The sequence below is a fragment of the Polyodon spathula genome, chromosome 8 (assembly GCF_017654505.1).
Source record: "Polyodon spathula isolate WHYD16114869_AA chromosome 8, ASM1765450v1, whole genome shotgun sequence".
Taxonomy (NCBI): Eukaryota; Metazoa; Chordata; class Actinopteri; order Acipenseriformes; family Polyodontidae; genus Polyodon; species Polyodon spathula.
The window spans coordinates 13,458,529-13,483,080 of NC_054541.1; the positions used below are offsets into that span (position 1 = coordinate 13,458,529).

Below are 24,552 nucleotides of genomic sequence, written 5' to 3' on the forward strand. Positions count from 1 at the left end.
CAACTCCTACAGACCTCCTCTTTATATACAAGCAGTGCTAGTGAGGCTGGATAGCCAGTCGCAGCATTTTGTTTCAGTCAGTACAGTGTTTAATACTAACCCCTAGCCCACTTGAACAGCATCCAAATGGTGCCGGCACAGAGAAGACCAGCAGGTTACTTAAATACATGCAAACAGATTCCTGGAATGCACTGAGGAGGGAGCTGCTGAAATCAGGGAAAGAGAGGCATGCATTTAGCAGCTAACCACATGTTTCACCTCAAACCAGTGAACTCCTCTAATAATAATAACAATAATAGAAATCACCATTGCATAAACAGCATGTTTATCCAGTTGGCTGCGCTGCCCTTTCCCAGTGGTCACGTGTGAAACTGTTAAACCGAACCCCTCAAGCCTTCTGCTAACGGGGTGACGTCAGAGGCGTCGTCTGCAAATCTCTATTCTGCATCTAACCGACTGAATAGGATTCCTCACCACAGACCAGCGCAGGAGAACTGACCGGTCAGCACCGCTGGAACGCAACAACTCGCAAAATGGGCAACGTCCAAGTGAGTGTACTATCATATACTGCGTTTCTTTTATTGTTGGCAACAGGTGCCGAGTAGCGCCGCTGCAGATTTGGGCACCCGACCAACAGATGATTTGATCCTGCAGCATGCTTGCCAGTCGATAAGCGATTGAAAACCTCAGAGGGCAGCGGCCTCAGATTAGCGCTATACTACAAAACGAGTTTAAGCATTATTTATTAGTATTACTGTTTTAATTAAATATAACATTCGCGCATGATATTAATTTAAAAAAATGCACTTGTTATTAATGTCAGGTCGTGGTTGAATGTGTTGTTAGTATTCGTTATGTAAATAATATAACTGTACGGGACGTTTTTGTTTAAAAAAAGCTAGTTTGTAGTCCAGTGCAGGCTGGCATTAAACATGCTTCACTATCACGATGAATCATGTTCGCTTCTCCCCGTTATATTTACCCTGAGGCGCCATTAGTAGCCTGTTATATAAACTCACTCACGCAGATTAAACTGAACATTTTCTGTATGAGCGCATCATTTCTGAAGTAAAGCTTCGCACCCGTTTGTTTTCTGATCCCATATTTCGCTGCAGTCCTGTGTGTTACACACACAAAGCGAGAGGCATGAGCAGGGAGCGTTTTTGTGAAGGGCGTTTATGGTAGAATTCACCAGAACCCTGTGACAAGAATACAAACAGGATGTGTCTGAGCGAGCTCTGGACAGGGCCAGGGGGAGGAAGGAAATGGGACTCGCTCCAGCTATTCATACTGGGTGCTTACTAGACTCGCTCCTCCTCAAATTCCCTGAACTGGGAGAAGGACGAGCCCTTTCTCTCTCTCTGAGACCCAGCCCAGGTTCAACAGCAACACCAGTGAAAAGCAGCCTGACTCACTGCATTGTTCTGTCCTGAAGCGTTGAGAGCGCTGGTGCTCAAGGTCACAGTGCAGCAGTATTGTCGGGCTCCTTTGTGTTCTGTACAGGGCAGACTCCTCCTGGGACTGCCAGGTTACAAATCGCTAGGTAGCCCGTTGAAGGGGCTGTGCTCTACTGTGCTGTAAAGTATATTTCGGTTGTTTTCATTCAGATGCACCCTTAATACTTTTAATTTTTTTTATTACTGTACCTCCAGACATGCCCTGTGTTTGAGTCGTCTTGCTGTAAAATCAGATTTTTCCTCTTCACTCCCCTCCTCTCCTCTCCTCTCCTTACAGACACTGCCAGCATTATCCTCTTAGCCCAGAGGAGCCTCCTAACTGCATTACCTTAATGAGTTCTGAGGTGCAGAGCAGGGAGTGGGAGAAGGGAGGGAGGAGTTTGGAGAGGAAGAGCAAGAGGTTTTGTGTAGACACTGTAACCCTGATCCGTTGTGCTCCAGTCTTGCCCTGTATTGACACTGTGTAACCCTGATCATTTGTGCTCCAGTCTCGCCCTGCATTGACACTGTGTAACCCTGATCATTTGTGCTCCAGTCTCGCCCTGCATTGACGCTGTGTAACCCTGATCCGTTGTGCTCCAGCCTCGCCCTACATTGCCACTGTAACCTTGAGCCGTTGTGCTCCAGCCTTGCCCTGCATTAATCCGTCTGTTTGCTTAACATTCGCTCAGCCCCACGCTGCCTTTCACATCGGATCATGGTATTGTCTGAACACACCGATACAGCACCCCAGCACATAAACTGTGTGCTCTTTTCATTTTCCTAGCCAACCATTGTGGCGTATCCAGACTTCGATGTGCTGGCTGACATTAAAGCAATCAGGAAAGCCTGCAAAGGACTGGGTAAGGAGCTCTGCTGGGGCAGATGCCTGGTCTCTTTCATTTAATCACAGTAAAACCTCTGGCTACAAACTGATAGGGAACCAGGGGGGTCCTGGCATAATCACATCGTTCAGATAAGCCCTATTATTCTGATCTTAAATATAACAATTAAAGAACTTCATGAATTAAATGCAGAGGCAGTGGCTTTCCAGAAAGCATTGCTCTGGGTTCATTTCAACTTTTGAGTTTTTTTCTTTTCTGTTTTCAGGGACGGATGAGGAAGCCATCATCAACATCCTGGCAAACCGGTCTTGTCCACAGCGTCTGGAAATAAAGCAGGCGTACTTCGACAAGTATGATGATGTGAGGACTCTCACTAAGCCTTTCTGTCACTGCAACGCTGCACACTACAGCAAAGTCAGGATTGCATCAATCTAGTGTAGGGAGGTCTGTGCTAACGAAATGAAAACGGCTTGTCTCTTACTCTAAGCCAAATCAAGTTTTTACGTTAGCTATTCTGATTGAGTATTTAGAAGTTGGATGCCTGAATACCGTGCTGACTGCTCCGCCCTGCTGACAAAAACTGGTTTCTGCGCTGCGCTAATGGTTTGTGTCCTTGCTGTCTGGGTGCTAGGAGCTGGTGGAAGTGTTGAAGAAGGAGCTGTCTGACAGCTTTGAGAAGGTGGTTATCGCTCTCCTAGATTCACCCACCGTCTTCGATGCCAAGGAGCTGAGGAAGGCGATGAAGGGAGCCGGAACCGACGAGGACATCCTGGTGGAGATTCTTTGCAGCAGGAGCAATAAGGTTTGTAAAAGGTTGGGGTTGGGGTTGGGGTTGGGGTTACCAGACTGCACACTGCAGCGCCGCCCTACTGTCCAAAGACAAGTACGTGATCGTCTAATTGTATCATCTGTACTGAATGAAGAAAAGCAAAGTAAAGCACAAACAGTTTGTGAAATACTGTAGAACCACCAATATCTTCTTTTAATTGTGATCCAGAAGTCTCTCTCTCTCTCTCTCTCTCTTTCAACAGGAAATCTGCGCTGTGAAGCAGGCTTATAATGAACGTGAGTATTCTTTCACTGGGGACTTGCCCACAGCACGACACTTTAAACAAACAAACAAAAAAAAGCTGCAGTGAACATGACAGTTTTTGTTCAAATGTCAGATGTTTCACAATCCGTTCTTTGCTTCTTTGTGTTCTGTTGTAACGAAAGGGAGGCTTACAGTGCGAGCACCCGGGAAGTGAAGTGTCTGAGCTGTTAGCCCAATAATAAGTGTCAAGTCTTTCTCCTGCGTTGCTCCTAGTGTTTGAGCGCGACCTGGAAGAAGACATCGCGGGGGACACCAGCGGGGATGTGAGGAACCTGCTGCTGGCTCTACTGCAGGTAAAGCAGCACAGCGGGGCTTCTTACTGCCATTCCTGCCATGCTTTAGATATGTATGGGGAGGCTGCAAAGAGATGAACTTTACAGAATAGGGATCCAGACTCCGGTACCTGTAATCTCCTATACATCATCTTAGTAAAGCTGTCTGTGTGGATATTAAACATGTAAATGACTGGATTCCTGACCTGAATAAATACATCCTGAGTACATTGTGAACACAGGCTGTGTCACCTAATTGAGTGCTTAGAACTGGATTAGCAGTCATTGAAGTCATTAGCAGTGTGTGTAACAGTATAGCAGTGATTGAAGTCATTAGCAGTGTGTGTAACAGTATAGCAGTCATTGAAGTCATTAGCAGTGTGTGTAACAGTATAGCAGTCATTGAAGTCATTAGCAGTGTGTGTAACAGTATAGCAGTCATTGAAGTCATTAGCAGTGTGTGTAACAGTATAGCAGTGATTGAAGTCATTAGCAGTGTGTGTAACAGTATAGCAGTGATTGAAGTCATTAGCAGTGTGTGTAACAGTATAGCAGTCATTGAAGTCATTAGCAGTGTGTGTAACAGTATAGCAGTCATTGAAGTCATTAGCAGTGTGTGTAACAGTATAGCAGTCATTGAAGTCATTAGCAGTGTGTGTAACAGTATAGCAGTGATTGAAGTCATTAGCAGTGTGTGTAACAGTATGGCAGTCATTGAAGTCATTAGCAGTGTGTGTAACAGTATAGCAGTCATTGAAGTCATCAGCAGTGTGTAACAGTATAGCAGTCATTGAAGACATTAGCAGTGTGTGTAACAGTATAGCAGTCATTGAAGTCATTAGCAGTGTGTAACAGTATAGCAGTCATTGAAGTCATTAGCAGTGTGTGTAACAGTATAGCAGTCATTGAAGTCATTAGCAGTGTGTGTAACAGTATAGCAGTCATTGAAGTCATTAGCAGTGTGTGTAACAGTATAGCAGTGATTGAAGTCATTAGCAGTGTGTGTAACAGTATAGCAGTCATTGAAGTCATTAGCAGTGTGTAACAGTATAGCAGTCATTGAAGTCATTAGCAGTGTGTGTAACAGTATAGCAGTCATTGAAGTCATTAGCAGTGTGTGTAACAGTATAGCAGTCATTGAAGTCATTAGCAGTGTGTGTAACAGTATAGCAGTCATTGAAGTCATCAGCAGTGTGTAACAGTATAGCAGTCATTGAAGACATTAGCAGTGTGTGTAACAGTATAGCAGTCATTGAAGTCATTAGCAGTGTGTAACAGTATAGCAGTCATTGAAGTCATTAGCAGTGTGTGTAACAGTATAGCAGTCATTGAAGTCATTAGCAGTGTGTGTAACAGTATAGCAGTCATTGAAGACATTAGCAGTGTGTGTAACAGTATGGCAGTCATTGAAGTCATTAGCAGTGTGTGTAACACTGTAGCAGTCATTGAAGTCATTAGCAGTGTGTGTAACGGTATGGCTCCTGCCTGCCTGTTTAAATGCACTCGGTCCCAGGTCAGAGTGGCCCCGTACTGTACAGGGAGGTGCCTCCTGCTTCACCAGTGTCTGTCCTTCACAGGCTGAAAGAGACGAAGGCTTTGAAGTGGATGAGGAGCAGGCAGAAGCTGATGCCACGGAGCTCTTTGAGGTAATGAAGCAGATACTGTGCTAGTACATGTCAGTGGCATTGGCATGCACTAGTCTTTAACCCCTGAAGAGAGAGCAGGCCCTCCAAAACCTAGTGCTCAGCAAACACTAATACTACACTTTCCCATGCTTATATCCAGCACTTCCCACAGTAAAGCATGGTCTTTACAACATGCTCCTCTTCGTTTCTGCTGTTACCACAATCCCACTGTGCTATTACTCACATGTACAGCACACGCACATGCTGTCTAGAATGTGGTGCTGTGCTGTCAGCTATTACAAGGGCTGCTTCATGTCCTTCACGCATTAAGCCCTGGGTCTAGGAATTCCTTATACTGATGGAACAAAATCCCAGTTTGTTCCATCAGTACTTTTCTCACACAGTGGTGGGGCTGTACAGCATGTCTCTCAGTGAAGTCTTTGCTTGCCCTGTGCTCTACTTCATAGTCCCTGCATTTACATGGCAGAAGTGTTACGAGTCCATGCAGTGTGATGTGTTCTGTGTAGCACTCCATGCAGGGATATTAGGTGAGACCGGTGCAGCACATTCAGCTGGTCGGGTGGAGCTCCCTTGTACATTATAAAGCACATGAAGTTCCCTGCACACTTTCTCTTCTGTGTCACAGTCAGGGACTCGGCTACACTGCTGTAATACTGATCTTTAGCATTGCTGCTTGTTATTTCAGGCTGGAGAGGGGCGATTTGGCACTGATGAATCTGTGTTTACCACTATTCTGGTCAAAAGGAACTACATGCAGTTGCAGGCCACTTTTAAAATCTATGAGCAGGTAAGCTGTGTGTATATATATATATATATATATAATGTGTGTGTGTGTGTATATAATGTATATATGTATATACTATGCTGTTGCATAGAATATGGCTGGCTGTCTTTCTCAGTTCTCAGTTTGCATTTCTGATTACAGCTTGCAGATTCGGATATCAAGGATGCCATTAAAAACGAGACCTCGGGCACTCTGCAGAAATGCTACATTACAATTGGTAATTGCATTTCATTTCAAGGCTTATTATTTTCAATGTTCAGTTTTATAAAACATATAGAATGCCCTCCACCAGGTGTCACTGCAACTCTGCAAGCAGGTTTATGTTTGCAAACCCATTGAGGGACACGGAGCGATTATATTTTCACACTTTTCTATCGCAAATGTTTTTGAATCCTGCCTCATACCTCGGGGATGTAAAGTATCCACAATGCGGAGCTGTGACCCGAGTCTCCTGTTTCAGTCACACTACACTGTGACACTGACAATGTACTGTGATGCTGGGGCTGTTGTGTGGCTACCAGCTTGCAGTTTGAAAAATCAGTGATCCCTCCTCTCCCTCTCCCTCTCCCTCCCTCTCTCCCTCTCCCTCTCCCTCTCTCTAGTGAGGTGTGCAAAGAACCTGCAGCTGTACTTTGCGAGGCGCTTGCAGCACGGTATGAAAGGCATTGGAACGGATGAGGACACGCTGATCAGGATCATCGTGGGGCGCGCTGAGGTAGAGATTAAACAAATATACACCCCCCCCCTCTGCACACCTGTGTTGAAGGACTGCGAACCACCTTTTTGAAATGCTTTAGATTTTTTTTTTTTTTTAACATTACAACTGGTTTTATTATCATGAAGCTCACTTTTTACATTAATTCAGGATGTGCAAACATTTCAGATCCATTTGACATATAGAGATAAACTGCTGCAAACAGTGTGAAAGAAGCGCAAGGGTTAGCAGACGTGTGTGTCTGTTTTCCAGATCGATCTGGAGACGATAAAGGACATGTATTCCGAGAAATACGACGTGCCCCTGAAGGAGGCAGTGAGCTCGGAGTGTGGAGGGGATTTCAAACGCATGCTTCTGGCAATCCTGCACTGATCTGCCTAGGCTGGAGGAGAGCCCACCCTGCCACAGAAGCAGCTGTCCTGCGTGGCATCTAGAGCAGTATTCTTGTGTTATCAAGTCCTCTACAGTGTTTCTAGGGCATGTAACCAATTTTGATATGCCGTTCTATCTGCCTCACTCTAGTTTACCAAGTGCACACACGGGGAGGGCTTTCTGAATGCAGGATAGCATTGGAGGACTAATGCTTCAGGGGCTCTCATCCCGTAGGATTTTATTAATTACTAAAATATATTATAAAAAAATATTAACAGAATACATATTAATATAGAAGTATTAGAACTTTTGTAGACTCATCTTTACACATCGCTTTTATATTCTTGATGGCTTTTTAATTCATTAAGCAATGCTAGTAATTGTAGTACAATTAAATTCTAACGTAACTTCAGAAACCCTCTACCCCTAATTATGATGTAACAATCGATTGTTGACCTCAGAACTCTCTTCAGCCTATCAGGGAGCTGCATGGTGGGATACTACCTCAGTGTAGATACCTAATAGAACATTCACATTGAATATTCTACTCAAGGAATCACTAACAGATGTTCAAGCACACCGGACTCACTGAACAGGAAGCATTAAGGCACAGTGTCTCCACTGCTCTCTCAGCTGGAAACCTCCCATCTCTCCCACATGCCTCTGCTTATGAGGGCAGTACAGCACAGGCTGTGGTTGTGATCCTGTTGTCACTGTGTTTACGAGCAACACAGCTGCCTTTCTGTTTGTGTGCAAGTCTTTGAGGTCAAAAGCTTATTCAATTAGTTAGTGTTTAGACAACATGTGCAAGAGCTACAGCCCAGCGTCTAAATGGAGGACTACATGATGGAAGGACCAAATCAAAATGGGTAAAACCTCCAAAGATGTCCCTATATATTAATCAATAAAAACATTTGCAAACAACTTGTGTAGCCAGACTTATTCCTTTTAACATGCATTACTTATTTATATACACTACCGGTCAAAAGTTTTAGAACACCCCCGTTTCTTCGGTTTTTATTGAAATGTAAGCAGTTCAAGTCCAGTGAATAACCTGAAGTGGTACAAAGGTAAACGGTAAACTGCCAGAGATTAAAAAAAAAAAAGTTTAGGTTACCAAAAACTGAAAAATAACGTACATTTCAGAGTTATACAAAAAGGCCTCTTTCAGGGAACAAGTAATGGGTTAACAACTTACAGCTGTTCTGCAGCAATGGAAGTAAATTAAGCCTTGAAAGTTGATGCTAACAATTCCTACAGGTATCCCAACTTTTGTTGATTACTTACAAACCCTATAAAAGCAGTGTTGGAACAGACTGTGTTACTACACCCTCTTAAGCATTGTTTGGACAGTATTGTACTGCAGGAAGTAGTATATTGCTATCATAATGGCAAGAAAAAGGCAATTAACAAAGGAATACAGACCATTATAACCCTTAAAAGTGCAGGTCTTTTAGAGAAATTGCAAAGAAAGCCATGGTGTCAGTGAGTACAGTTTCCTACACCATGAAAAGGCACTTGGAAACTGGAGGAAACTGACAGGAAGAGGTCTGGCAGACCCAAAGCCACAACAGAATCAGAAGACAATTTTCTGAGTCAACAGCTTGCGTGATAGGCGACTCACAGGACAACAGCTTCAAGCACAGCTTAACACTAGTCGAAGTAAGCAAGTCTCAGTTTCAACTGTGAAGAGAAGACTTTGAGCTGCAGGTGTGACAGGTAGAGTGGCAGTAAGAAAGCCATTGCTAAGATGGCAAAATAAGAGAGGCTTGCCTGGGCCATGAAGCACAGCCAGTGGACTACTGAAGACTGGAAGAAGGTCTTATGGACCGATGAATCACAATTTGAAATCTTCAGTTCATCATGCAGGGTTTTTGTACACCGTCGAGTAGGCTGTGGATGGTTCCTCGGTGTGTGACACCAACTGTCAAATATGGAGGAGGAAGTGTGATGGTCTGGGGCTCCTTTGTGGATCTAGAGTCGGCGACTTGAACAGAGTGAGTGGCGCCCTGAACGAAAACGGCTACCACAGCATTTTACAGTGCCATGCAATACCCTCTGGTATAAGCCTAGTTGGTCAGGGGTTCATCCTACAGCAAGATAATGACCCAAAACATACCTCCAGGCTATGTCAGAACTACCTTAGAAGAAAAGAACAAGACAGTAGGCTTCAAATCATGGAATGGCCAGTACAGTCTCCAGCCTTAAACCCCATCGAGCTGGTTTGGGATGAACTGGACAGAAGGGTGAAAGCAAAGCAACCTACAAGTGCAACACATTTGTGGGAACTTCTGCAACAGTGTTGGGAAGAGCTTTCCGAACAATATTTGATTTCCATTGTACAAAGAATGGCACAAGTGTGTTCGGCTGTTATATCTGCAAAAGGTGGCTACTTTGAGCCAAATTTTGATAAAATTTTGTTAAAACGATTCCATGATTTCTTTTTTATCTCAAATTGTTTATTTGTTCTATGCTTTAATTTCAGAGTACATTGAGACATTAAACTGTGTAAATTTCAATAAAAACTGGAAAAATGGAGGTGTTCTAAAACTTGACCGGTAGTGTATGTGTGTTTCAATACAGTAGTGAGCCAGGCTTTTATAAAGTATGAAATACCAATGACAATATGTCATAAATACTTACAATGCTAACATTGTCAAAACCTTCACTTAATATATCTAGTATTGCTAGAGGCATCATGCTAAACATCTCTCATCGTGAAAAACCAGACCTGTTTTATTGTCATGACTGCAAAGCCTGATTCACTACAAACAACAGTAAAGGCACCTGCTATGTAGTTGCACTGCTTCTAATGCCACGGCTAGCACTCTGTCACAGTGCTGCATTACAAGAATCCTGCTAGGCATGCCAGAGGGTGGAGATGGGTAGCAGGCTTTTCAGCATATTTGCAGAAAGCTTTGGACAAAAAAAGAAAAAGTAATCTAGGTAACATTGAGGCAAGAGGGTAACCCGCTCTGCTGGTTATGCTGTCTGTGCAAGCGGTGTTCCACAAGCAGCTTCATTAAAAAAAAGGAGATAAAAAACCAGAATAGACAGGCAGCATTTCTTAATGCTTCCAGACTCGCAAGAGAACAGGTTACATTTTCTCTGCTGCCAGAGTTCCATGTTTGGAATGTTGCTATGGCACAGTGCAGCGCCTCCTCTGGCACATGGGATGATTAATGAAAACAGTGACAGCTAATGCAGGCCGCCTTTTACACTGCATAATGAAGCGCTCTCTCGTTTAATAAAACCCTTCAGAGTGCACAGCCTGTTCTAAGACAGTCACAGCCCTCACTTGTTCTCTGTATTTCCATAGCACTTGCACTAGCACTGAACCCACTGTCCATTCCATATATCACAGTCTCAGACTAGTTATTTTAAGCCAGTGTACAGGATGCAGTGCCGGAATGAAGTAGAAACTTTGTTCTGCATACTGCAATTTAACAATGTGCACACCAATAATAATAATAATAATACTCTTCATCAATTAAAAAAAACAATTTATAGCAACATATTTACATATGGTAATAAATGGCACATTTTGGGAAAATGCTCATTATACAAGAGATTTATCAAAACACCTTTTATCGTATAATCCACAAAAAGCATGTTTTTTGAAAATAGCAAATGTAGATGATTACACATCTGCAGAAACAGTAACACGCGGCAGAACAGCATAAAACCCACAAGCCCTTTGGGAAGCCAGGCGCTCTGCAAATCTGAATTTCTCAACACCTCTCTATATACTGCAACCCTCCCCCTAATAAAAAGAATCACACCAACCGTTTGCACTGCAGGAAGACAAGAAATACAGCAAACAAAACCAGCAGAATGCCAGATTAAAGGTCCTGAGTGCTGAAGAGGAACACTGTCCACTGAGTCCTGAATAAACAGCAGGCTGCTCAGAAGTAAACAGACACTTTCACAAGTAATGAGAAGGGGGAGTCTTATTTACTCCTGACAAGTCTCTGCACGTTCGTTACAGTCTGCTTGCTGCCTCACATGTTGACCTTGTATATACCACAGACAGGCTCTGTTTAACTGAATTAAAGCAGTGTATAACACAAAAACATGCCTTAATTCTATTAGTGTAAAACACATCCATTCGTAGACAGCGAAGCGTGATGCATGTGTTTCATTGCTTTTGTTATTTACAGAATCCCCGAGGAACACACTATACAGTGGAATAGTCACACCTCAAACATACAGGAAGTGGCTTTGCCAAGGCATGGCGCAGGTAAACTTGCAAGATGACTTTCATTTTGCTTAATTATTCATCAGTATCTCTCTTCGTCTGAAAGGACAGCCTGGTTCACTTGTGCGGAGTGTCTTTTACCTCGAACCTGCTGTATATGTTTTTGGATTTCATCTTGTTGTAGCGGTTTACTAGGTCCAGCTGGCTGTGCCCGAGGGTCATCCTCTTGACATCGTGCCTGCTGATTTCTCCTCGTCTCACCGCTGGCAGCAGGTCAGCGGGCAGGGGTGCCGGCACCACCGGATACCCGGGTTTGTTTTCGTTTGTTTTTGTCGATTCTGACAGGCTCAGGTCTTTGAATTGCAACACGGTGGCGGAGGCATTGTTTCGGGTTGGAGATTTGGTAAAGCCTTCTTTTGTACCAGGGGTTAAGAAATCAGAGAGTTTGCTGAAGAGCGGGGCTGTCTTCTGTTTGCCAGGCTGCTCTGGATCAGAGTAAGGGGGGCTCCTTTGCGCCTTCCCCAGTGAGGGGTTCAGCAGAGTGACGTTCTGCTTGGGCTCATAAAGACCCAGCCCTAAGATCTTGGATACAGCTCCTCCTCCATTTCTGAGTGCGCTAGGGTTGAATTCTTGTGAGCCAGCGTTGGACTGCTCCAAAGCACTGCTGCTGCCAGACCCTTTTCTCCCTTTGTTGCTGGGATTGTACAAACCTGGACTTGGGGCCCTCTTGTCTGGACTGAGGTAAGTGTTATCGTAATTCAGTTGGTACGCCAGGCAGCCCATGCCTGGACTCTTCTTGATGCTGGAGAAGCTGTTGCTGGAGCAGCTGCTGGAAGGGTCAGAGTAGACACGTTCCTTTGGGTTTTCTTGCTTGATCTCCGGAAGGTGTTTCCCGAAGGAGTAACAGGGAATTCTGTCTTCGTCTGGGTCGTGTAAGCTATCGACGATTTGGGAATCTGCGTAGAGGCATCGGAACTCCCTGTCAAAGCTCTCGACGATTCGTCCGGTGAAGTGCATCAGCATATTGCTGTGAACCTGAGAAGAGAGCCAGGTGAAACTGGAAACAAACAGAGGGAGAGTTCAATATGAGCAGCATTGTCTTCATATTGACATTTATTTATTTTGTTCCCCTTGATCCTTTGAACTAAGATTTCATTTAAATATGCAAACTGAAAAAAAAGAAAGAAGTGAACGCTACTTGATAGGAGTAAGACAAAATGTAAATAATCTACACAGACGCAGAACATTTCAAAAGAGTTACAGAGAGGTGGAAAATGTCTTTATGGCAAAAAACAAATTGTAACAATTTCTAAACACCAGTGTCCTTTAACTGGAAGGGGGGTTTCTGGACTGGGAGTCTAATGGTTATGAAAACAGTTTCTAATGAGCGTTGAATTTCATTTGAACGTTCATCATTCCAGCTGGAGTTTGTTGCACACCACCATGTGTTGATCTAATCGTGCAGGTCGATAGCAAAATAATTCAATTTATTTCAGACACTAAATAAAACAGCCTCCTCACAGCACCTAAGAAGTGCCATGTTTGCACAGTTCTGCTCCGCTTAAACATTTCCCCTCCCTAAAACAAGACAAAAGCACAACTGCAGAACCAGTTTTAAATATTGCGAAAGGCAGCGTTTCTCATAATAACAGCTGCGGCTGTTGAAACTTCAGCCTACAATCTGAAGGATTTGAGAGCTCAGAAGAGCAGCCGAAGGTGCAGTGCGAGCCGAGACTCGTGGGCTTACAGGATGCAATGTGAAGTGTGAAACAGTGAAGTAAATAAAGCAGCTGTGAGGCCAGCAGGTGCAATCCTGGGTTTCTTTGTGTTCTTGTATTTTTTTTAGGTTTCTCTGTCCACAAAAGTGTTCCAGTAACCACGGCTGGTATAAAATCAGACTCACCCACCGTACAGTTTGGAGATAATTAGGTAACATCCTGAGACTTGTCGTAGGAGACGCCACGGTGCATTCCTCATTGCGCACTGTATATTCTTTCAACCTGATTCAGATACCACGGCTGATTACCTGTATAACCACTTATTACTCATTAGGTGAATTCCCCAAAACTGCACTGCTTCTAAAGAATGAGCCCAATTCAAAGAATGTGGCTCACAACAACAGGGAGCACAGGTTGAGGGTTGGTATTGTGTCCTATAAATCCAGAGCCTCTGAGCAACTCGGATTAGGCTTTACTCAGGGAGTCTGATCAACACACCCTGGAAAGAGCTGCAGGGCCAATACAACACAGGGTAAGGCGAGTAGTACAGCTCTATAGATATCCTATCAGGGGTGGAGTGATACACTAATGTCACTATATGATATGGATCACTATATGTTTAATACCACACAGGGTAAGAGGTGAGTAGTACAGCTCTATAAATATCCTTTAATGCTCTTGATGGGCTACTTGTTTCATGCACAGTAATTAGTTTTCCTGTGTGTGTGTTTTTTTTATTATAAAATAATTGATAAGGTTATTGATAAGCCTACAGTTTATTGATATAATCAACAGCCCCACCTGCATTAAATAAACATCAAGAAATCTCTCTGATTAGCAGCTTCTCTCTCTCTCTCTCTCTCTCTCTCTCTCTCTCCTCTCTCTCTCTCTCTCTCCTACAGACACATTCAAAGGAAAACTATCAATTGAGGGCATTTGTTTGTGCTGCGTCACAACCAACTTCCGCATTGAGCCGCATTCCAAACTCTCCTGAAACCAGGGGGCACACAGGCTGGCTATTCCTATTTCTATTCCACCTCATTGCTGTAGTTATCCTCGGATGAGCAAGAAAGAGTTTGATAAAACAGCCCTTACAAACAGTTTCCAACTTCTACCAAGCACTGGAGCCAGGTCCAGCACACTGATACACTTCTCATTCTCAGAGTGGAATTCAGACACAAGGGTCTCTGAAGCGACGGGGTAACTGGTAGTTCAATTACAGGACTGTCGTAATACTTATTTGAACATGGAAATAGCTTCATACCTGTAAGACCCAGCAATCACTTCTTCACAGTCGATTATAAGAAACTTCTCCAAGACCTGCCCAGTAAACTTCTTGCCATGCTTTGTGCAATAGGTATCTCCACAAACACTGCGGACTCTCATGTTCTAGGAAAATAATAATAATAATACTAAGGTGAAAAATAAACAATGAAATAAACAGATCAAACTGAAGCTCACAATAATGTGGTTTATAGTGTCTTCAGATCTCCCACACAAACGCAAAGCCTCTACCTCCTATCTGTATTTGCTCTACCTATTTGGATGTCATTTTACAGTCACCCTTTGCCTCCTCTCCTCTCCTCTGGTAATATTAAAAGTTCAAGCAGTAGGGTCATTGCATGTGCAGTGCTACTGATCTGGACGGAATGAACACAGCAGTGCTCATGTGCTAATCAAGTAAGAACGCACGTGTATACAGCTATTTGAAACTCCCCTATGAATACTGAGCACTGCAGTGTGGAGCACACCGTTACTGCCTGAGTGAACACTGCAGTGTGGAGCGCACCGTTACTGCCTGAATGAACACTACAGTGTAGTTACTGCCTGAATGAACACTGCAGCGTGGAGCGCACCGTTACTGTCTGAGTGAACACTGCAGCGTGGAGCGCACCGTTACTGCCTGAATGAACACTGCAGTGTGGAGCGCACCGTTACTGCCTGAATGAACACTGGAACGTGGAGCTCACCGTTACTGTCTGAGTGAACACTGCAGCGTGGAGCGCACCGTTACTGCCTGAGTGAACACTGCAGTGTAGTTACTGCCTGAGTGAACACTGCAGTGTAGTTACTGCCTGAATGAACACTGCAGTGTGGAGCGCACCGTTACTGCCTGAATGAACACTGCAGTGTGGAGTGCACAGTTACTGCCTGAATGAACACTGCAGTGTAGTTACTGCCTGAATGAACACTACAGTGTAGTTACTGCCTGAGTGAACACTGCAGCGTGGAGCGCACCGTTACTGCCTGAATGAACACTGCAGCGTGGAGCGCACCGTTACTGCCTGAGTGAACACTGCAGTGTAGTTACTGCCTGAATGAACACTGCAGCGTGGAGCGCACCGTTACTGCCTGAATGAACACTGCAGTGTAGTTACTGCCTGAGTGAACACTGCAGCGTGGAGCGCACCGTTACTGCCTGAGTGAACACTGCAGCGTGGAGCGCACCGTTACTGCCTGAATGAACACTGCAGCGTGGAGCGCACCGTTACTGCCTGAATGAACACTGCAGTGTAGTTACTGCCTGAGTGAACACTGCAGTGGAGCGTAGTTACTGCCTGAATGAACACTGCAGCGTGGAGCGCACCGTTACTGCCTGAATGAACACTGCAGCGTGGAGCGCACCGTTACTGCCTGAATGAACACTGCAGTGTAGTTACTGCCTGAGTGAACACTGCAGTGTGGAGCGCACCGTTACTGCCTGAGTGAACACTGCAGTGTGGAGCGCACCGTTACTGCCTGAGTGAACACTGCAGTGTAGTTACTGCCTGAGTGAACACTGCAGTGTAGTTACTGCCTGAATGAACACTGCAGTGTGGAGCGCACCGTTACTGCCTGAATGAACACTGCAGTGTAGTTACTGCCTGAATGAACACTGCAGTGTGGAGCGCACCGTTACTGCCTGAGTGAACACTGCAGCGTGGAGCGCACCGTTACTGCCTGAGCGAACACTGCGGTGTGGAGTGCACTATTACTGCCTGAATGAACACTGCAGTGTAGTTACTGCCTGAATGAACACTGCAGTGTAGTTACTGCCTGAGTGAACACTGCAGTGTGGAGCGCACCGTTACTGCCTGAATGAACACTGCAGTGTAGTTACTGCCTGAATGAACACTGCAGCGTGGAGCGCACCGTTACTGCCTGAATGAACACTGCAGTGTGGAGCGCACCGTTACTGCCTGAATGAACACTGCAGTGTAGTTACTGCCTGAATGAACACTGCAGTGGAGCGCACCGTTACTGCCTGAATGAACACTGCAGCGTGGAGCGCACCGTTACTGCCTGAATGAACACTGCAGTGTGGAGCGCACCGTTACTGCCTGAATGAACACTGCAGCGTGGAGCGCACCGTTACTGTCTGAGTGAACACTGCAGCGTGGAGCGCACCGTTACTGCCTGAGTGAACACTGCACCGTTACTGCCTGAGTGAACACTGCAGTGTAGTTACTGCCTGAATGAACACTGCAGTGTGGAGCGCACCGTTACTGCCTGAATGAACACTGCAGTGTGGAGCGCACCGTTACTGCCTGAATGAACACTGCAGTGTAGTTACTGCCTGAATGAACACTGCAGCGTGGAGCGCACCGTTACTGCCTGAATGAACACTGCAGCGTGGAGCGCACCGTTACTGCCTGAATGAACACTGCAGTGTAGTTACTGCCTGAATGAACACTGCAGTGTGGAGCGCACCGTTACTGCCTGAATGAACACTGCAGTGTGGAGCTGCACCGTTACTGCCTGAGTGAACACTGCAGTGTGGAGCGCACCGTTACTGCCTGAATGAACACTGCAGTGTAGTTACTGCCTGAGTGAACACTGCAGTGTGGAGCGCAGTTACTGCCTGAATGAACACTGCAGTGTGGAGCGCACCGTTACTGCCTGAATGAACACTGCAGTGTAGTTACTGCCTGAATGAACACTGCAGTGTGGAGCGCACCGTTACTGCCTGAATGAACACTGCAGTGTGGAGTTACTGCTGAGTGAACACCGTTACTGCCTGTGGAGCGTGTAGTTACTGCCTGAATGAACACTGGAGTGCACCGTTACTGCCTGAATGAACACTGCAGTGTGGAGCGCAGTTACTGCCTGAATGAACACTGCAGTGTGGAGCGCAGTTACTGCCTGAATGAACACTGCAGTGTAGTTACTGCCTGAATGAACACTGCAGTGTAGTTACTGCCTGAATGAACACTGCAGTGTAGTTACTGCCTGAATGAACACTGCAGTGTGGAGCGCAGTTACTGCCTGAATGAACACTGCAGTGTGGAGCGCACCGTTACTGCCTGAGTGAACACTGCAGCGTGGAGTTACTGCCTGAATGAACACTGCAGTGTAGTTACTGCCTGAATGAACACTGCAGTGTGGACTGCGCACCGTTACTGCCTGAATGAACACTGCAGTGTAGTTACTGAACACTGCAGTGTGTTACTGCCTGAATGAACACTGCAGTGTAGTTACTGCCTGAATGAACACTGCAGTGTGGAGCGCACCGTTACTGCCTGAATGAACACTGCAGTGTGTGGAGCGCACCGTTACTGCCTGAATGAACACTGCAGTGTAGTTACTGCCTGAATGAACACTGCAGTGTGGTTACACCGTGAATGAACACTGCAGTGTAGTTACTGCCTGAATGAACACTGCAGTGTAGTTACTGCCTGAATGAACACTGCAGTGTAGTTACTGCCTGAATGAACACTGCAGTGTGGAGCGCACCGTTACTGCCTGAATGAACACTGCAGTGTAGTTACTGCCTGAATGAACACTGCAGTGTAGTTACTGCCTGAATGAACACTGCAGTGTGGAGCGCACCGTTACTGCCTGAATGAACACTGCAGTGTAGTTACTGCCTGAATGAACACTGCAGTGTGGAGCGCACCGTTACTGCCTGAATGAACACTGCAGTGTAGTTACTGCCTGAATGAACACTGCAGTGTGGAGCGCACCGTTACTGCCTGAATGAACACTGCAGTGTAGTTACTGCCTGAATGAACACTGCAGTGTAGTTACTGCCTGAATGAACACTGCAGTGTAGTTACTGCCTGAATGAACACTGCAGTGTGGAGCGCACCGTTACTGCCTGAGTGAACACTGCAGTGTGGAGCGCACCGTTACTGCCTGAATGAACACTGCAGTGTAGTTACTGCCTGAGTGAACACTGCAGTGTAGTTACTGCCTGAATGAACACTGCAGTGTGGAGCGCACCGTTACTGCCTGAGCGAACACTGCGGTGTGGAGTGCACTATTACTGCCTGAATGAACACTGCAGTGTAGTTACTGCCTGAATGAACACTGCAGTGTAGTTACTGCCTGAATGAACACTGCAGTGTGGAGCGCACCGTTACTGCCTGAATGAACACTGCAGTGTAGTTACTGCCTGAATGAACACTGCAGTGTAGTTACTGCCTGAATGAACACTGCAGTGTAGTTACTGCCTGAATGAACACTGCAGTGTAGTTACTGCCTGAATGAACACTGCAGCGTGGAGCGCACCGTTACTGCCTGAATGAACACTGCAGCGTGGAGCGCACCGTTACTGCCTGAGTGAACACTGCAGTGTAGTTACTGCCTGAGTGAACACTGCAGTGTAGTTACTGCCTGAATGAACACTGCAGTGTGGAGCGCACCGTTACTGCCTGAGTGAACACTGCAGTGCAGTTACTGCCTGAGTGAACACTGCAGTGTAGTTACTGCCTGAATGAACACTGCAGTGTGGAGCGCACCGTTACTGCCTGAGTGAACACTGCAGTGTAGTTACCGCCTGAATGAACACTGCAGTGTGGAGCGCACCGTTACTGCCTGAGTGAACACTGCAGCGTGGAGCGCACCGTTACTGCCTGAGCGAACACTGCGGTGTGGAGTGCACTATTACTGCCTGAATGAACACTGCAGTGTAGTTCCTGCCTGAATGAACACTGCAGTGTAGTTACTGCCTGAGTGAACACTGCAGTGTGGAGCGCACCGTTACTGCCTGAATGAACACTGCAGTGTAGTTACTGCCTGAATGAACACTGCAGCGTGGAGCGCACCGTTACTGCCTGAATGAACACTGCAGCGTGGAGCACACCGTTACTGCCTGAGTGAACACTGCAGTGTGGAGCGCACCGTTACTGCCTGAGTGAACACTGCAGTGTAGTTACTGCCTGAATGAACACTGCAGTGTAGTTACTGCCTGAATGAACACTGCAGTGTGGGGCGCACCGTTACTGTCTGAGTGAACACTGCAGCGTGGAGCTGACCGTAACTGCCTGAATGAACACTGCAGTGTAGTTACTGCCTGAGTGAACACTGCAGTGTAGTTACTGCCTGAATGAACACTGCAGTGTGGAGCGCACCGTTACTGCCTGAGCGAACACTGCGGTGTGGAGTGCACTATTACTGCCTGAATGAACACTGCAGTGTAGTTCCTGCCTGAATGAACACTGCAGTGTAGTTACTGCCTGAATGAACACTGCAGTGTGGAGCGCACCGTTACTGTCTGAGTGAACACTGCAGTGTGGAGCGCACCGTTACTGTCTGAGTGAACACTGCAGTGTAGTTCCTGCCTGAATGAACACTACAGTGTAGTTACTGCCTGAATGAACACTGCAGTGTAGTTACTGCCTGAATGAACACTGCAGCGTGGAGCGCACCGTTACTGCCTGAATGAACACTGCAGCGTGGAGCGCACCGTTACTGCCTGAGTGAACACTGCAGTGTAGTTACTGCCTGAATGAACACTGCAGTGTGGAGCGCACCGTTACTGCCTGAGTGAACACTGCAGTGTAGTTACTGCCTGAATGAACACTACAGTGTAGTTACTGCCTGAATGAACACTGCAGTGTAGTTACTGCCTGAATGAACACTGCAGTGTGGAGCGCACCGTTACTGCCTGAGTGAACACTGCGGTGTGGAGTGCACTATTACTGCCTGAACGCCAAAGCATGGAACAATAATAAAGGATGGAGTTCTCTGAGGCTCAACGTGTGAGGTTTGTAAGTATCTTACGCTGATGTGGATCGTCTGGATGTCCAAGGTGTTGCACATCTCAATAAAATACTTCAGGTTCTTCTCGTCCAGTAGGATGTAAACGGGAACTTTGCGTTTATTTGCAGCTTCCAGCAAGTCACAAAACAGATCCACGTCTGTGAAGAGGTCCATCACTAATGCTATTACCTGGAAAGCAAAAATACACCAATCAATACAATCTACAAACAAATCACCTGAGAGGGACAGTTCACTGACTCACTGAATCACTGGAGCGAGGGACAGCTCACTGAATCACTGGAGCGAGGGTCAGCTCACTGAATCACTGGAGCGAGGGTCAGCTCTCTGAATCACTGGAGCGAGGGTCAGCTCACTGAATCACTGGAGCGAGGGACAGCTCACTGAATCACTGGAGCGAGGGTCAGCTCACTGAATCACTGGAGCGAGGGACAGCTCACCGAATCACTGGAGCGAGGGTCAGCTCACCGAATCACTGGAGCGAGGGACAGCTCACCGAATCACTGGAGCGAGGGACAGCTCACCGAATCACTGGAGCGAGGGACAGCTCACCGAATCACTGGAGCGAGGGACAGCTCACCGAATCACTGGAGCGAGGGACAGCTCACCGAATCACTGGTGTTTCTCTGCAGTTTAGTTACAATTGGATTTGATACAAAAGGAACTACGCTAGTAAACCAGAACATACATTCTAAATCTTTGTTCACAGAACGGGATAGGGGTTGATATCAAGTTTGAACTATAGACATGAATACAGCTCTTAAATTGCCAGCTTTCAGGAATACAGCTATTAATGTGTCTGCTTTCTAGCTGAACTGATCATACCTGTTCTATATATATATATATATATATATATATATATATATATATATATATATATTTAAAATCAACAGTGTAGTGCTTTCAGTGTCTAACAATAGTAATCATTTTCAGGCAGCAAATGAAATTGTTAATGGGATTCAAATCAATCTTCTGTCCTATTGCAAGTACTGTTGTATTACTCTCTCAATGCCCCCCTCCCCTCTGAATAGAGATTTATTTATCTAATTATGTTTAGTGTTACTCTGTACTTACATTGTTGGCTGGCGTTTGAATAACAGCCAATGTCATTGTGAACATGTCCCAGCATGTTCCAGCTCATACTATATCTGAATTAACCCACAAAGAGACTCACGGGAATGATGCTTATTCAAGCGCCTGGGTCATTCACTGCACGGGACAATATGAAAGTATTCTAGTGCATAAGTATATGGGTCTTTTCATACCTGGCTTTTTATGTTTGGCATTGCTCTGTACAAGCTCCCTGGTTGATTGTCCTGCATCAGCATACATCTTATTAGATTAGCAACTTTATTACTGCCTCCCCTTTAACCGTTCAGAGACTTTTTTGTTTAAGTATTTGTTTAATAATTTTAATTCAGGATATGCAAAAAAATCAACAAAGATGATAAATGACTGCATCCTGGTTCCTGGGCTGTAGGTCACATGATCTGATTGCAGCGTGGCCACTGGAGTGCGTGTGAACTACAAGACTTGAATGGATCTACAAGGAAGCCGGGGCAACACCTTTATCAGCAGTATGGTGCGATCCTTGAGCTTACTGGATACTCCAAAGTGAAGTAGAAAATCCATCCAAACAACCAAAAGAGCTTACACTGAAGAAAAGGGGGTACTGGGGACAATTCTGATCGTCCCAAAAGTGCGCAACGCAGTTTAAATTGCATTGGCTTGGTTAGCGTGTCTTTACAGCGCGTGGAAATAACACTCCCATTGCATAGCAGTTTGATCCACTCCTGTTTTTACCGAGTGATGTAGTTTTTTAAAACTAGTGGAGTAGTTGTTTCTTGATGAAAGAAATGCACTGTAGTGTGTCCTCCGCCCCCCCCCCCCCCCCTTTGTGGGTTCAATCACCCCGGGACAGTCTCATAAACGTGTTCTAAAGAAAACTGGTTCTGGCTCCCTGAATAAGATTGTGTTATCTTGGTGTGGCCCTTTGTTCCTTTATGCTTAACCTATGTTATCTCTTGAACACATCGGTCCCTCTGTGCGATTGTGTTTATTCCAGCAGTCAGTGGGTCGTCGTCAGTGCAATGAAAGGCCATCTTGCAATCTCGCATTTACCAGTTACTGCACCTCCTCTAATAATCTCCTTTTAAAACTAACACAGTGTACAAACCTGCAAACACGTGTATCCTATATTGCATTCAAACTTCTTTCAATGTTATCCAACACCGAGATTTTAATCATACATACCATAGCTATACCTACACACACTGCGGCTAATCAAGAAACTGGTAGGTGAAACCGCTATGCAATAGGAGACTTAACGCCATCCCTGTCATCTGGTCAAGAAGGTGGGCTTCTCATGCAAAACAATTCTTATAATAAATGTGGATACATTTCAGATTTTAAAAGTTCACATTATTTTGACTTGTCAAAGCTGCTCGTCATAACAACTATCCTTTCCCTAAAACAAACAAGCAAACACAAACCACTTACTTTATTTGCCTTGTTTATTAGTGAACGAATGACATCTTTCATATTGTGCGTCTTGTCTCTCTGAAAGTAGATTTGCGTTTCTGAAGGACCATACTTAGGCAGCTGGTTTGTCAGCTCCGGCCAACCTAGCTCCAGCAAGGGCGGCTCTTCATCTGACATCATCGGGAAGTAGGTCCCCGAGGTGAGCTCCGAGACCGCGTACCCCTCCCCGCACAGCTCTCCGCCTGAGCCAGTGACACTGCCGCTGTCTGCGCTACTGTTCTTGGAAGCGCTTTCAGCGATGTACTTGATCTCTAAGGGCGAGAGAAACGACAGCTCCCTCTCCTCCTCTAGCACTCGCTTGTATTGGAGTTCCCCCGAGTCTAACAGGGCGTCTGTCGCTAGCCTGGCCGCTTCGTTGTGGCTGAGCTCCAATGTCATTCCCTGCCTCCAAGGGTTCTTCACATCTTCCAGCCGGGCAGCTAGCTTTCCCAGCGGCTTCCGTCCTGAATTTGTCAAGGTGGGGCGCAAAGCGTCTGAGCTTGTCATTTTGTACAATACAAACAGACCTTGACTCGTCGGCTTTTTTAAAAAATTATTATTGTTGTTGTTACCTTATTTTTTTGTTTTGTTAGTTTAATACAATTATGAAATATCCTTAAATTATATTTGAAAACAATAAGTCGGTATTCCCTGTCGTATTGCTTTCTTCAGGCAACGCATCCCGCTGTCCTCCTAAACTCCTAGTTCTGCTTGACATATGCCTATTTTTTAAACTGTTGTTAGCTTGCTCCGGGTGATTTTTCGTTATTGGCTGACTGTTCCGGACCGCCTCCTCTTACCTGCACTCACCTGTGGCTTCATGAACAGCATGACCACGCCCTTTACCTGGGCGTGTGTCACACTCGAAACACGCCCCTTTCTGAGTCAGGTGTTAGTTAACAATGTCATAGAGCGCGGAAGTTCCACGTAATTCAAATGAAACACGGTCCCTGTAAATATGACTGCCTAAAGCTTTGCGACATTTGACATGTTTTCGTTATATGACCCAAGACCCGCCTGTTCTCTCTTGCTTTCCATGCTCTTTAAGCCTGATATCTGCTATTAGCTGCTGTGTTGCTGCTTTCATGTATTATATCATGTGATGCACTTTCCACTGTATTTAATTCACTATTTCATGTATTCTGCACTTTCCACTGTATTTAATGTACTATTTCATGTATTATGCTAATATAACGTATTGTGTACTTCCCATTGTATTTAATGTATTATTTCATGTATTCTGCACTTTCCACTGTATTTAATGTATTATGCAATTTTTAAAACTGTATATCATGTATTATGTATTTCTCTGTATTTGAAGTATTATGGATTTTCTTGTTGTTACTGCATCTTGCAAAGCGCTTTGTGATGGTGGGCCACTATGAAAGGTGCTATATAAAATAACGACTGATTGATTGATTGATTAAATACGATTGTATTTTTTAATATGTATTTTCAAAATATACTGCATCCATAAACAATACGTCATACACTTAAACAGGTAAACATCATAAAAAATGTATTATGAAATAACCGTAATAGTGTAATGGACAAGGTTCAGTATATGTATCTGTTTGTTTGGGAAATGCAAAAGCTGGAATCAGATATTACCAGATCAAGTATGCTCCTATGAATAGTACCATCTAGTTTTTACTTATCCATTATTTTCAATGTATTTACATAGCTTTAATGAATTATAATTGTCATATGTTATTTCATCCTTCTCAGTATTTGTTGAAATGAAAAAGGCTGTTGTTTCTAAGTAGAGGTATTGTATTTAATCCCAACTCTATAACCAATCATGTGACCGTTAAGTGTGTGGATACCCAGCGATAAGAACTGGATCAGTTTCAAAGAGAAGCACCTTCCATGAGCGAGCTCATACTGAGTACAGTCACCCGTCCTGATCACATTACACCGGGCCTCTGTGTGCAGGGTAAATGGTGACTCGGCGTGTGTGCAGAACAAGGGT

At 45.1% G+C, this 24,552-nt stretch overlaps 2 protein-coding genes across 2 annotated transcripts; one reads left to right on the top strand and one right to left on the bottom strand.

Annotated features, from left to right (window-relative positions):
* The first annotated feature begins 423 nt into the window (after positions 1-423).
* LOC121319464 (annexin A13-like) lies at positions 424-8,087 on the top strand. Its single transcript, XM_041256912.1, has 11 exons — positions 424-548; positions 2,224-2,299; positions 2,547-2,641; positions 2,913-3,083; positions 3,313-3,346; positions 3,588-3,667; positions 5,224-5,292; positions 5,978-6,079; positions 6,218-6,293; positions 6,679-6,791; positions 7,044-8,087. Exons 1-11 carry the CDS (start codon positions 534-536, stop codon positions 7,161-7,163), a joined length of 951 nt encoding a protein of 316 aa, XP_041112846.1. The 5' UTR covers positions 424-533; the 3' UTR covers positions 7,164-8,087.
* A 1,576-nt stretch (positions 8,088-9,663) lies between these two features.
* LOC121319465 (protein FAM83A-like) lies at positions 9,664-23,585 on the bottom strand. The gene is made up of 4 exons (XM_041256913.1): positions 22,560-23,585; positions 20,064-20,231; positions 14,344-14,468; positions 9,664-12,418 (listed from the first exon to the last, which is right to left on the bottom strand). Exons 1-4 carry the CDS (start codon positions 23,085-23,087, stop codon positions 11,479-11,481), a joined length of 1,761 nt encoding a protein of 586 aa, XP_041112847.1. The 5' UTR covers positions 23,088-23,585; the 3' UTR covers positions 9,664-11,478.
* Between the last annotated feature and the right edge of the window lie 967 nt (positions 23,586-24,552).

Excerpts from the sequence above, each read along its gene's own strand:
- LOC121319464 (XM_041256912.1), top strand. Across the intron at positions 3,668-5,223 it reads TGCTGCTGGCTCTACTGCAG|GCTGAAAGAGACGAAGGCTT; the intron begins GTAAAGCAGCAC and ends TGTCCTTCACAG. Across the intron at positions 6,294-6,678 it reads GAAATGCTACATTACAATTG|TGAGGTGTGCAAAGAACCTG; the intron begins GTAATTGCATTT and ends CCCTCTCTCTAG.
- LOC121319465 (XM_041256913.1), bottom strand. The coding sequence starts at position 23,087 with ATGACAAGCTCAGACGCTTTGCGCCCCACCTTGACAAATTCAGGACGG. Across the intron at positions 20,232-22,559 it reads TAATAAACAAGGCAAATAAA|GTAATAGCATTAGTGATGGA; the intron begins GTAAGTGGTTTG and ends TTTGCTTTCCAG. Across the intron at positions 12,419-14,343 it reads GTGATTGCTGGGTCTTACAG|TTTCACCTGGCTCTCTTCTC; the intron begins GTATGAAGCTAT and ends GTTTGTTTCCAG.